Source organism: Trachurus trachurus (assembly GCF_905171665.1).
Source record: "Trachurus trachurus genome assembly, chromosome: 15".
Lineage (NCBI taxonomy): Eukaryota > Metazoa > Chordata > Actinopteri > Carangiformes > Carangidae > Trachurus > Trachurus trachurus.
Window position 1 is genome coordinate 2,400,573 of NC_139906.1, and position 14,428 is coordinate 2,415,000.

Below are 14,428 nucleotides of genomic sequence, written 5' to 3' on the forward strand. Positions count from 1 at the left end.
GCTCCATACAGTATAAAGGTAGATGTTTGTATTAAAGCTCCATACAGTATAAAGGTAGATGTTTGTGTTAAAGCTCCATACAGTATAAAGATAGATGTTTGTATTAAAGCTCCATACAGTATAAAGGTAGATGTTTGTGTTAAAGCTCCATACAGTATAAAGGTAGATGTTTGTATTAAAGCTCCATACAGTATAAAGGTAGATGTTTGTATTAAAGCTCCTTCAAAATAAAGGTAGATGTTTGTGTTAAAGCTCCATACAGTATAAAGGTAGATGTTTGTGTTAAAGCTCCATACAGTATAAAGGTAGATGTTTGTGTTAAAGCAGAAGTAAGTGATATATTTGTGTTAATATAAGTCTTAAATAGTTATATCTTCCGACAGCAATCACTTACATAGAGTGTTTGGTCTGAATCACGGGTCTGTCAGTCACTCTGCTCTGCTCTGAGTCGAGGAGAAAACATTTATCGTATCCTACAGTTTTTATCCAATGAGGAGAGAGAACCGCATGCAGGGCTGTGTGTGCAGCCAAGGGACGCCGTGAATGTGGTGACGTAGGGACGAGGACTGTTATGGTGCGTTCAAGGAAACTTGTTTTTTTCCGACCTGTGAAGTCGTACCAGTTTGATCTGGTACGAGTTCACGGGTCAGAAGTTACGAGTGGCCGTTATAGTGACTTTCACCGGTAAAACAGGTCGGAAAAACACGGGTGGGTTGCCTGGAACGCTACAAAGTCGTAAGTTGTGACTTGAAGCTGTAATTTATGATTTCAAAAGCCTGCCTGGAACGCAGCATTAGCCAAAACGACCGGATCACTCACTTCTGCTTTAAAGCTCCGTACAGTATAAAGGTAGATGTCCATGTGTAGCAGCTCTAGGTTCTATATTAATACTGTGAAAGTATCAAAGCCTCAGTCCACAGAGAAATGCACACAGCCTGTATTCAGAAACTGAGCCTTAAAACCAGCCGTCAGGACTTCCTGTCACTTTGTGATGTCACAACTAAGCCCCGCCCCCTCACCACCTGTACTGGACCCACCATCCAACAACAACTTTGCAGGATTTAGTTTCTCTGAGTGTTTTATTCTGAAATCTCCTCTATTTTTAATTGGATCACTTTAGAAAAGAGTCAGCCAATCAGAAGAGAAGCTCAGAGCCTCCTCCTCTCTTCTGATTGGCTGAAACCGACCTGTTGTTACTTCAAAATAAAACAGCTTTTAAGATGATAATCTTTAGATTTGTCTGTAATCCTGGATTATTGTAAAGGATTTTATTTATGATATATACAGTATGTATAGTAACTGTTTATGGTCCTGGATTTAAAGTCTTAGTCTTGTTTTTGTTTTTTTCATTTTCATTTTCAATACACAGACCATTCAGTATTTCCTATCTGCTGGTAATTTTGACTTATACTTCTTTAAATACGTTTTTTTTTCTTTCTTTTTTTAGATTATTTATTTATTTAAGTTGAATTGAATCTGATATCTTGAAGTTAAATGTTCCCTCTGTGTGCAGCAGCACGTTGACAGGAAGTTTGACTCAACGCAGCTAAAAACATAATCTTTTGTTATTTTTGGTCTCAGATGTTGAACAATAATAACTTTTCTTTCTCGTTTTCAGAGCTTAAAGAAAACGCAAAGAATCCGAGAGCTGACAGGCGACGGCGAGGAGGTCAAAGGTCAGTCGGCGTGTTCTGTGTTCGTCACTTCAACCCCGGTTTCCTCCTGTGACGGTTCAGCGCTGTCACAGAAGAGGTGAGTGTCAGTGACTCACAGCAACTAACTGTGAAAGTCAGCTGCTGCTCACAGTTCATCTGTGTTTACTCTGGGAAAAGCTCTTTAATGCTGTTTTCATTATTATTAATAATAAAGATAATAATCTGCAGAGTTTAACCGTTTGAACTTCTCCACAGTTTGATTTGATGAATTTTATGTATTTTCACATTTCAGCTCAACAACTCAATAAAGTGAAAACTGTTTCTTTTAAAAGTTTAAAATGTTAATGAGAATATTATTTAGTATTTCATATTTAATATATATACTTATTGAACTTATTGATGAAGATTTAAGATTAATTACATAAACTCTGCTTCTTCTTTTTTTTTATGTTTTTTTGTTTAATTTTTTCCATTTAATTTTGGTTTTTCTTTCAATATTAGTTCCTGGTACAGATTTAGGATGTTTCTTTCAGCAGAATATCAGTTAATAAATAATAACTTTAAAATATCAAATAAATATTCACATCCTGCTCAGTTTAAACCTTGTTAACACAAAAAACAAAACAAGACAACACAACCCTAACCACTGACTGGTGTTTGACTTAAACATGAAGTTTTGAGACATTTTAGGGAATAAAACGTATTATTATTATTATCTCTGAGTGAACTGAGGAGACTGACACCGGACTTCTGTCTGTGATGTAAACAGGGAGTCGCCATTGGCAGCCCATTAGCTTAGCTTAGCATAGAGACTGGAAACAGAGGGAAACTGTTAGCATGGGACTTTACTGTATGTCTACTGTATAGTCTGTATGGTGTGTGTGTGTGTGTGTCTGTGTCTGTGTGCGTGCTGCTGCTGACAGAGTGTAAAATTACATTCCTGTAGGGGACAGCGACCAAACGCTCAATCACCAGAACTTAACAACACTGCAGGGCAGCAATATCACCCCCTCCCCCACCCCCCACCTCTCCACACACACACACACACACACACACACACACACACACACACACACACACACACACACACACACACACACACACACACACACACATATCCTCCGTGTAGTCAAAAGAGAAAACGCTGCTGATTCACACATTCTCTGACCAACATGAACTCGTTCTCGTCTGTTTCGTCCCTGTTACTCTCACTCTCATTCTTCACCTTTGTCATTGATATTGATTATATTGATCACTAATACTGTAATCAGTAATACAAATAATTTTGTTTTAATTCATTACAGACTCTGATCAGTTCCAATGAACTTTAATCCATAAATCATTATTACAAGTTTTTGTTAACTAAAAAAGCTAAAAAGACCAATCATTGGAGTTTAACAAACGTCTACTGCTCAGGCATACTTTCACCTAGAGACTTCATTTGAACTTTAAACAGTAGACATAAGTCTTGTGTATTGGCGTATTACTCCACGTTTTGATAGGTCATATAGTTTTTGATCAATCCCTGATCAATGACCATGATCATTTTTGGAGAAATTATGAGATTATAATGGGTGTGTATGGCACGGAATGTTCGTGTCAGAGTGGGTGACATCATCGGTTAGAGTGGGAGAAGTTGTCTGAAATCGTCTGAAACTTTTCTCTTTCCAAACTCCTCCTGGACACAATTTACACTCTACACACATGATTTTTTCCAAATTTGTAGACAAACTTGTTCTGTCTCTCACAATGTGCTCAAAATATCTAAGAGATATACAGAATTTGAATTGTCAGCCTCTAAGTGTGGCCACGTCTGTCTCTGCTCCTCATTGACTCCAATACAAAGATTTTCTGTGAGAAGCAGAATGGACCGATGTTTTAAAATCGCACATTTCTCCAAAATATTTACTGTAGAAACACCAAAATCACACCGAATTGTTCAGGAAGTCCTTGTGACGCTCTTGGTCTGGGTTTATTCTGATAGGAGTTACCGTTTTGTCACGGTAACCCTAAATGCGAGACCAGTGCAGAGGCAGAAAATCGCTCTTTTTCTCGACGTTTCTGTCTGTCTCAGCCTAGGGGGCCCCTATCGTCATTGGCAACCACCTCAAGTTGCCGTGGTAACCTCTGAGCCTCAGGCCAGAGCTCGTTAACTTTATAAACAATCCACCTGGAGCCACACACACCAACACATAGGCCTACAGGTAGCTTCATGTGATGAAAATTTGGTGGTCCTATCAAAAATATCGAAATTTTCTAGTTTTATGTGTTTCACAGCTTCACAGTGGACAAATATATGAATACTACACTTTTGTTTTTGATCCCATTTCTGATGCATTGATGTTAATAATTATTTTTATTTTATTTTAAAATTCTGTTTAACCTCATCTACTGTTTGTAGAGAGGAGAGCTTTATTTTGAAAAATATATATTATATTTTGTAGGGTCTCATAGAAAAAGTTTGAAATTTTGTAATTCAACTTTTGATAAATGTTTTTATTTTTGTTCAGCTGGTCAGTTTAAATTATCCTCAAAACAGCTCAATCATCACTACTGGATAATAATCAATGAACTGTTAATTTGACCGATCAAGTAGAAAGCGAGGAAACTTTTTATATGTTTATATAAATTCATATGTTATAACTTTCTTAAGATTTGACCCTGTGTTCCTAATTGATCAATAATCAATAATGAGGATAATATAGGATAAATACATGTAGTTGGTTGTTATTCTGGGTTTTCTGAGGAGCTGTTTCCTGATTCTGGCTGAACGCCGGCTCTGATCCGGCTGCTGTCCGCTGACTTTTACTGGTGTGGGACCAGTGTGTGACATCACAGGCCCGGGCCCAAAAATTACATCACTACACACACAAACACACACATACACACACTAACACACACCCCTCCTCCTCTTAGCTCCGCCCCCTCTGGGCCGTCCCAGCTGCCAAAACAAGAGAGAGAGAGAGAGAGAGAGAGAGAGAGAGAGAGACTGAAGCTGCTCTGACCTAAATTCTCCCAGAGACTCTTAAAGCTGCAGAGACACAGACAGAGACAGTAGGGGGGACACAGAGAGAGAGACAGACAGACAGAATGAGAAAGAGAGAGAGAAAGACAGACAGTAGGGGGGACACACAGAGAGACAGGCAGACAGAGAGAGACGGATGGACAGAGAAACAGACAGAAAGACAGACAGAGATAGAGGCAAGGGTATAAAACTTAAACCTGAAGAGGCAAAGACGGAGAAAGAGACCGAAATGAGGAGAGACATGGACAGACAGGAAGAAGGACAGAGACAAAGACACAGACACAGAGAGACAGACAGAGACACAGACAGATTGAGGGATGAAGGACGACAGAGAAACAGACAGAAAAGACAGAGAGACAGACAGATAAAAGACAGAAACAGACAGACTTACAAGGACGAAGGACGACAGAGAAACAGACAGAGAAAAGACAGAGAGAGAGGGATGTACGAAAGAGAGACAGAGACAGACAGATCAAAGACAGAGAGAGAGACAGATAAAAGAAAGAGACAGACAGACTTAAGGACGAAGGACGACAGAGAAACAGACAGAGAAAAGACCGAGAGAGAGATACGGATGAAGAACGGAAGAGAAGACAGACAGATCAAAGACAGAGTAAAGACAGGCTGCTGCTCCTGTTGAGTTTTACCTGCTAAATGATATCTACGCTGTTTGTTCATCAGTATCATCTGTATTATTATATTATCTGTTTATTTATTTATTTTGTATGTGTTATTTTACCATTTTTGTAACGCTTTGGCAATATTGTACTGACAGTCATGCCAATAAAGCTTGTGAAATTGAAATTGAAATTGTAAAGACACAGACAGACTGAGGGGACGAAGGACGACAGCGAAACAGACAGAGAAAAGACAGGGAGAGAAAAGACAGGGAGAGAGAGAGGGATGAAGGACGACAGAGAGACAGAGTGAAGACAGAGTAAAGACAGAAACAGGCAGACTGAAGGACGAAGGACGACAGAGAAACAGACAAACAGACAGAGAAAAGACAGGGAGAGAGAGGGATGAAGGACGAAAGACAGACAGACAGAGTGAAGACAGATAAAAGACAAAGACGGACAGACCGAAGGACGAAGGACGACAGAGAGAAACAGGAAGACGAAGCGTCTGACGGAGACAAACAGACTCTGTCTCCTTAGATCTCTAAAAAACAAACTGAAAAAACTGAACCAGCCCTAACCCTGTCTGTCCACTGCTCCACTTCCTGTTATTGATCCATACTCAAAGATTATTGGTTACCGATTATCAAATATTCACTGTTTATAATCACAACGTCAAACCTCAGGAAGCAAACAGCACACACACACACACACACACACACACACACACACACACACACACACACACACACACACACACACACACACACTCGCTGAACTTCAGAAACCCAAACGTCGACGAAGCTGCAGAAATAAAAACCTGATCAAACCGTTCAAAACTTTCAATCAGAATAAAACTGAAGATTGTTGATTAAAAATCTACGGAAGTTCCTATGTGCACAAACGCAAACGTCTTTAAGACTTAAAACCACAACTTGTCACTTCAACTGACACATAAATAAATGCAAAAATATAAAAAAATAGTATACGAAACACTCCTGAAATACAGGAAATGAAAACGTTATAAATAAGAAACATGATCAGAAATGATTGATCACATCAATACGTCCTGATACAACAAAACACTGAGTTATAGTAAATCACACAACACTGTAAAAACTTAAATTAAATTTTTTTAAGTTAAGCGTTGGCTCGTGACACGGAAACATATATAAACCAAATGCTCCATAATATTAACGTTGAAAATGCTAAAATAAAATTTAAAAAAGGGGCAATTCGTCAAGAAATGAACAATAAAATACAAATGAATGAAACCGGAGCTGTTCTCTGTGAGTGAGATGTTCGACACGAGGCAAAAGAAAAAAAAAATACTTCAGGTTATTTCTTCATCTTTTTAATCAAGTTTAGTCTCTTTGAGAAAAAAAACAAACCAACAAAACAACAATAAAACAAACAGACAGCAACAGAACAGACAGGAACAGGTTTCATACAAGTGAACGACGCTATCGACAAAAGTGCAAAAAAAAAAAAACCCTCCAAAATATATTTTTTTTAAACAAAACTGAACTGAATAAAAAGTGACATGGACAGAGATCAATGTGGTGAGTTCACTTCCTGCTGGGAAATCAAACTTTAACATTTTTTTTTAACATAACGAGGCTCAGTCAGACCTGCTGGACTGTTTGTGCTTTTATTTTGAAAAAAAAAAATCCTCAATGTCCCCGTGTGTGTGTGTGTGTGTGTGTGTGTGTGGACAAGGTCAGCCTGTCTCTGTCTCGGTTTTTAGGAGCTTTAAAAAAAATATGGGTTAAAAGTTTTGTTTAAGTTTTACGTCCCGCACTGTAAAAAGTTTTGACTTTTACAAAATAAAAGCACGGAGACCTTTTTGTCGATTAAGAGATAAATTAACAATATTTTCAGATTTAAAAATAAAACAACAGCAACAAAACTCTGATGGTAAATTCAACGTGCAGCACAGTGTGTTTATATTCTAGCAATAAAAGGCCCAAAACTCCTGATAAAGTGTATAATAATAATAATAATAACCAATATTTTGCACATTGTGTTTTCATTTTACCGTAGAAAGTTTGAATTCCTGTGATTATTTTTTAACGTAACGCGTCTGAAATGACCTTTGTATTTGAATGGTGTTGATCTGAGCTGCTTTAACACACACTCTGACTGTGTGTCGGCCGTTTACCGATGTTTTATATTAATATCAGACTCATTTCCTGCTTTGTTTTCATTATCATCATCATCCTTATTATTATTAATAGCCTATATTTGATTAAAAAAGGCAACATTTATGTCACGGGGATCGTGTTGCAGAGACTGATCGGTCGATGCTTTGATAGTCAAACGCTAAAAAACTGAATAAAAAATAAACCGTTAACAATAAAACATTTTTTCTAGTGCAGTCACAAGGCTTCAGGTTCAATTATTATTATCATTATTATTATTATTGATGGTTTTGTAAACAATCAGGAAAAGATTCATGGAATACAAAGTATATTCATTAATAATAATATTATTATTACCATTATTTTTTTTAAACCTGCAGAAAACTGAGTGTAAAAGTTTGTCTTGTTTTTCTTTCCGTATTTTCAGTCGGCTACAGAAGTTTTTACAGTTTTTATAGTTTTTACAGCAGCTAAATCGTCTGTTAAATAAAATAATATGAAGACGTGTTCAATGTTATGGAATTAAAATACTGACTTCACCTGCAGCAAATAAAAATAGTTGAAATTTCAACTGAATTCTTTTAAAGAGGAATTAAAAGAAAAAAACACTCTGGTTGAGCTCGACTCTGTGAATTAAAATGAATTATAATGTGAAATTTAAAATTAAAACCAAAGATGAAGTTTGGGACGTTAACGACAGACGCAGGCACTTGATGAAACCTGCAACATGTTGAAAACACAGAAACTGATGTTTGATCAAATAATAATAATAATAATAATATAATAATAAAAATAAAATAAAAACATTGTTGTGTTTTCACCTCCTCATCAGACATGAACACCTGTATCAGATTGACCCCACCTCCCCCCACTGCATTACTCCCCATCCCCCTCCCTCATAGAATATAAATAAAATAAAATAAAATAAAATAAAAGCACAAGTTGCACATATAGGACAACTGCAGTTGAGTGAAAACCTCGTATCTCCAATGTTTTTCTTTTCATCTGGATCAATTTTCCAGATTAAACCATGAACAGTGTAGCCTAGTTTATCAATGAGACTGAGGAGGAAGACCATGAGACGTGGTTGAAAGCTCTGGAGGAGTCGTTTAAGATTATTATTTCGTGTTTTTGCGTCAAGAATGAAAACCTGATGCATTCTGGGTAAAACGACCAAGCGGGTCGTCATTTATTATGATGGGAGAATATAAAACGGCGTTTTGGAGATACAAGTTTTTCATCTGACAACTTCAACTGTGTGTGTATTCGTGTATTCGTGTGTGTCTGTGTGTGTGTGTGTGTGTGTTGCAGGGCCTCTTGCTCTTTGTGTTCCTTAAAAAAAAAAAAAAAAAGAGGCCTCCGTCCATCCTCCATCCACCGGCCGCTTGTCAAACTTTTACCCGGAAACCAGCGCAGCTCGGCGGCTTAGAGGATCAGGAAGGCCCGGTACAAAAAATATGGATGTTTTTTTTTTTTCTCTCTCTCTCTCTCTTATAGAATTAGGATGTTGTTTGTACGGCGGCCTGTAGCGCACATGCGCAGAAGGTTTTACGCTCATAGAGGAGGCCTGCTCACACACAAACACACATGAACAAACACACATGAACACACACACGGTCAAACCATTATGAACTGTAGTGAAAATGACAATCTGGGTTTTTTTATGATAATGAACCAAAAAAACAAAAAACAAAAACATAGAAAACACGTTGATTTGCATATTTTTTTCTATGAAGAGTTCTTTTCCAAAAACATTTATATCCACATTTGTTGTTTATTCGTCTCTAAAGTTCAGATTTGTATCAGTTTGACTCTGATTTACTATTTTATTTCATTTATTTTGGGGGGATATCTTGGTTTTGGAAGGAAACTCTTCACAGCGCAGTGATTCATATTAGTCTGGTCATTATTAGTCTTTAGGCCTGTCCGGGGTCTCACCTGAGTAAAGATATGATTGTAGGCTTATTGTTCCTCTTATTATAACCCCTGATTGTCTCGTGCTTGATTTTAAGGCTTCATTTATTCATTAGTTACTTATAATATTCAAAAGTTTGTTTTTCTTCCCTCTCCCTCCCCTCCCCACTCCCCCGCAAAAAAATAAAAAATAAAAAAGAGAAAAGAAAAAGTTCTGATTGTCTTTTTTCCCTCCTTGATTGTCTTGAAAATTCATAAATAATAATTAAACCCTGTATAAGTCCAACCCTCCTGTTTCCCTCAACACTGATGAGCAGAGCACACACCGACGAATAGAATTTAAATACATTGTACAATAAATACAAAACATAAATAAAAGACTCAAAGAAAGTACTGAAAACCTTTGTACAAGATATAAATAGCTTGAAATATACTTATTATAGTCTGTTGTTGTTGTTACCTTTGGCAAGTCTAGTGTACAGGTGAGTTACAACCCGCGGTAACAAAAGTTTGTCCCTTTATCAATAAAGATGCAGAAATAAAACCAGAAATCATCAAATAAACCCGGAGCACTTCCGGGCTGCAGAGTATGGCCCAAAAAGTTCCACTTCATATATATATATAGATTTTTTTCTTCTTTTTTTTTTGCAATCAAGGCGAGACACTACAGGCAAAAACACGCACTGATCAATTTTGAGATTTTGGGCTATATTTTTTACTTCCTTAACGTGTTTTCTCTAAACCCGAAATCTCCACTTCAGCAGCACTTACAGACACCAAACCTTCCAGTTTGATCCCTTTCTATATTCTGAAGGTTTTTACAGAGGGGATTGTTGATATATCATTCACAGCCTCATTTATACAACATTTTATCCCTAAAAACATGGCGAAATTAGGGGTGGTGACAGTATTTTCTCATTTACAGAGTGAGATAAAATCCAAAATCCCCTCTGTAAAAACTAAAGACTCTAATATGATAAAGTAGCTTTATTCATTTTTCAGATTTCGATTCTGGAAATAGGCTGTATGCAAATTAGCGCATATTCCATCAGAGATTGCCTCATTTACATATTTAAACATAACATTTGACAAAACAGAGTGATAAAAAGAGATAAAATCAAAAATCCTCCTCTGTAAAAACTTCTGACTCTAATATGTCAACAAAATAAAACAAGAATTTTGAAAGTAGCTTTATCCATTTTTCAGATTTCGGTTCTGGAAATGTATGCTAAATTAGCGCATACCGGCATTCCATCAGATATTGCCTCCTTTACATAGGCTATTTAAACAAAATGTGACAAAACTTGTAATACAAAAAATATTTGTCTTAATGCCAGTGATAAACTTGGAAAGTTTCATGGTGATATCTGTTAGCCTAATTTTTTCTATTCACCTGTAGTGTCTCATCTCGAGTGTTTGATATTTACCACTTTTTTTTTTTGCCCTTAACGTGACGTCTATTGTGCGTCCTTGTCCCGGTGCCGGGGGGGAGAGGGGGGGGTGGGGGGTCAGTTTAGGAACGCGTTCGGTGTCACCCTCTTTTGATGGGACAGCATCGCGGGGAAGCCCTGCGGGGAGAAGGCCGGTAAGGAGCTGCTGCTGTTCCTCAGCGAGTCCGAGAGCAGCGACTGATGGGTCGGAGAGCCGCCGAACCCCGGACCTGCTGCTGCGCCCTGCTGCTGGAGGTGAGAGGGGGGATGAGGAGGGGGATGAGAGGGGGGCTGGGGTCCTCCCGCTCCGGTAACAGCGTGTTGTTGGGTCCCTGAGACAAAATAACCGGCGGCAGTCTGACCGGAGAGCAGCCCAGCGTGCACCGGCGACGACGCGCTCATCGACGCGTAAGTGTTCGTCAGGCCGAGCGGGAGGGAGCGGCTCAGATCCCCGCTGCTCAGCTGCTCCACGCCGGGCAGCAGAGACCCGTAGCCGGCCGCCTGGTGGTGGTTCAAGTTCAAAAAGGCGGAGGAGGACCCGTTGTAGTGCGGGTGGTGGTGGTGGTGGTGGTGCAAAGAGAGGAACGGGGAGATCTGCCAGTACAGCGGGTTGTTGCTGCTCAGTGTCCGCTCGGTAGTAATCCCCTGCAGCCCGAGCGGCGCGAACCGCAGCCCGCGCTTCATGGCCAGTTTCCCGCGGGAGGTGGCGGAGCGGCGCCGCAGCTTCCCGGTGGTTCCTCCGATGAAGACGTCGTCGCTGCTCGGGTCCAGCATCCAGTAGTTCCCTTTGCCCGGGTCGTCGTAGTGGCGCGGCACCTTGACGAAGCACTTATTGAGGCTGAGGTTGTGGCGGATGGAGTTCTGCCAGCCCTGCTTGTGCTCGCGGTAGTACGGGAAGTTCTTCATGATGAACTCGTAGATCCCGTTCAGCGTGAGCCGCTTCTCGGGACTCTGCCGGATCGCCATCATGATCAGCGCGTTGTAGCTGAACGGAGGTTTGTCGTATTTCCCGTTTTTCCCTCCGCTGTTGCTGCTGTTCGTGCCGGTCCCGTTCTGCTCCTTGTTGGCTCCCTCTCCTCCTCCTCCACCTCCACCTCCTGTTTCTCCTCCTCCTCCTCCGTCCTCCTCCTCTTCCCCCTGCTGCTCCTCCTTGCCCGGTTTCTCCTCCTTGTCCGTAGAGTCCAGAAGAAGCTCCGGTTTGTCACAGTCGGACCCCGGAGGAGAAGGGTCCGGTCCCGGTCTGTGCGGCAGCAGGAGGCTCTTGATGCTGAAGGAGGAGGACCGCTGCACGGTCGGCGGCTCTTTTACATCCTCCATCCCCCAGAAAACCCGAGGAATAAATAATTATAATAATAAAAATAATAATATAATAATAAAAAAACAAACAAACAAACTCCAGACTCCTCGGCTCGACTCGTCGTCGTCCACCTCCTCCCGTTCTCCGGACTGGAAACGAACGAACGAAAGAGAAGAGACAAGAAGAGAAGAGAAGAGAGGAGAGAGAGAAAGGAGGGTCAGGATGAGAGATGCATGGATGGAGGAGTGGAGAGAGAGAAAAGAGACAGACAGAGAGAGAGAGAGAGAGAGAGAGAGAGAGAGAGAGAGAGAGAGAGAGAGCGTGGCTGTGGATGTTGGAGGAGAAATTAGTAATTAAGGAGGTTCCGAGTGGCGGCTGCATCAGGAGGAGGAGGAGCTTCACTCAGCGAGTTGGTTTGGTTTTATCAACAAATCCTCTTTTCTGCTCCTGCTGCTGCGTCCGTGCGTCGGAATGGAGCCGGACCGGACCGTGCATGTGCATGCAGGGGGACTCGAACCGGGACCCGAAAAACAACCAGGACCAGGACCCAGACCGGAACTGGGACTGAGACCTTTAACGTCTCCAACGACGCGAACCTGTCATTTCTCTCTGCTCTCTTTAATCTCTCTCTCTCTCTCTCTGTCGGTATTTACGCGCTTGCACTCTAACCCCAAATTCGTTCATTGCACCTCCTCCTCTTCCTCTTCCTCCTCCTCCTCGTCTTCCTCCTTCTCCTCCTCCTCCTCCTCCTCCTCCTACTCGTGCAGTAACATAAAAACCCTTCACTTCTTTAGTTTAGTTTGTGCGTAAAACGCGCCGCAGACGCACATGATCCATATGTGTGTGACAGTGTGTGTATGTGTGTGTGTGTGTGTGTGTGTGTGTGTGTGTGTGTGTGTGTGTGTGTGTGTGTGTGTGTGTGTGTGTACTTGTATAGCTATACATGTGAGGACCAGTTTTGAATTGTAAACCATCAGAGTGAGGACATTTATAATAACTAGGTCATTAGGGATTATAATGAGGTTTATATTAGGTTGTGTGATGGTTAAGTTTAGGCATTTGTTTTGGATGGTTAAGGTTAGGGGGTAGGGGGCTAAAGGGAATACATTATGTCAACGAGTGTCCTCACAGAGATAGCATTACAAACATGCATGTGTGTGTATTGGTGTGTGGGGGTATTGGTGTGTATGTGTGCGTGCTGGTCCGTGCGTAAAAGCGCACGCGGGCCAGGCAGGCAGCCTCCCCGGCTTTTGTTTTCTCAACGACAATAACAGTTTGAATTCATGTCGGCAAACAAAGCGCGTGCACGCTCAACGTGTGCGTTCATGTGTGTATTTTTGTAAAAGGAGGAGGGGAGGGGGGGTAAGAACTGAACGCGCCCGCTATTGTCTAGTAATAAAAATCATTGTGCAGCACAGGAAACACACACACACACACACACACACACACACACACACACACACACACACACACTGAGCCGCGGGGCTGTAAGTCTGTTGCTGTAACCAGAGCGCCTCCTGTTGGTAGCAGGCGGTGCTGCAGCCATCTTTACTTTATTTTTCTGTTAGATATAAAGTCATAATAATAATAATAATAATAATAATAATAATAATAATAAAACATTTAAATTCAAATTACAACAAAGATAATAGTAAAATAATAATAAATGATAATGATTTCTGTTTTTATACAGTAGGATCATATCAGGTTTTACCTTGGTCCTTATTTGTCTCTCATACTAATTTAAGTCCAATATAAAACAATCTGAGGATCACTGCTGCATCATGGGAGATGTAGTTCAGAAGGTTTTTGTCCAAACGAACATTAGACGAAACCAGGAACACAGAGCTCAAACAAAACGACACAACACATACGCTCACCCAGGTGCATGCTGGTCCTGACCCAGTCTGCCTGTATGACCTCACACAAAGACAAAAACAACAATACAACAAAAGTCAAATAAACTCAAAACACATGAACAGACGATATCAGAACAAGTCGTCCATCATTTAACTAACTAACCTCAAAACATTCAGGTGTTTACATTTACATTTACATCAAACTTTGTTTACATTAAATACGGTTTAGATTTTAGATCAAATCATCTTTTCTTTTTAAGCCGAGGAGGAATAATGTAAATATCAAGACACGTGGTTATTATGAGGACTGGGACTGGAGACAGTGATGGACTTGGACTTGGTCTCGCATTGGTCTGGTCTTGGTCTTGACTACAACACTAATCAGCAGGTGTGATTCCTGTGAGTTCTTTTATCAGAGTGGTAACATCAATTTTTAGTTAAATTTACATTAAGTTTGATTGACTTTAAGGAAATAGGAAACCTTAAATAT

At 40.3% G+C, this 14,428-nt stretch overlaps 2 protein-coding genes across 2 annotated transcripts in view; both read right to left on the minus strand.

Annotated features, from left to right (window-relative positions):
* The window catches only part of LOC310997934 (uncharacterized protein), a 266,892-nt gene extending 255,910 nt beyond the window's left edge, over positions 1-10,982 (minus strand). Inside the window, exon 1 of the mRNA XM_083987780.1 lies at positions 10,973-10,982. The gene's annotated coding sequence lies outside the window, so the exon portion shown is untranslated. The remainder of the gene's footprint in view (positions 1-10,972) is intronic.
* Positions 10,861-12,099, minus strand: foxg1b (forkhead box G1b; the record flags this gene model as incomplete). Its single annotated transcript, XM_083987769.1, has 1 exon — positions 10,861-12,099. One exon carries the CDS (start codon positions 12,097-12,099, stop codon positions 10,861-10,863), a length of 1,239 nt encoding a protein of 412 aa, XP_083843895.1.
* Positions 12,100-14,428: the final 2,329 nt, after the last annotated feature.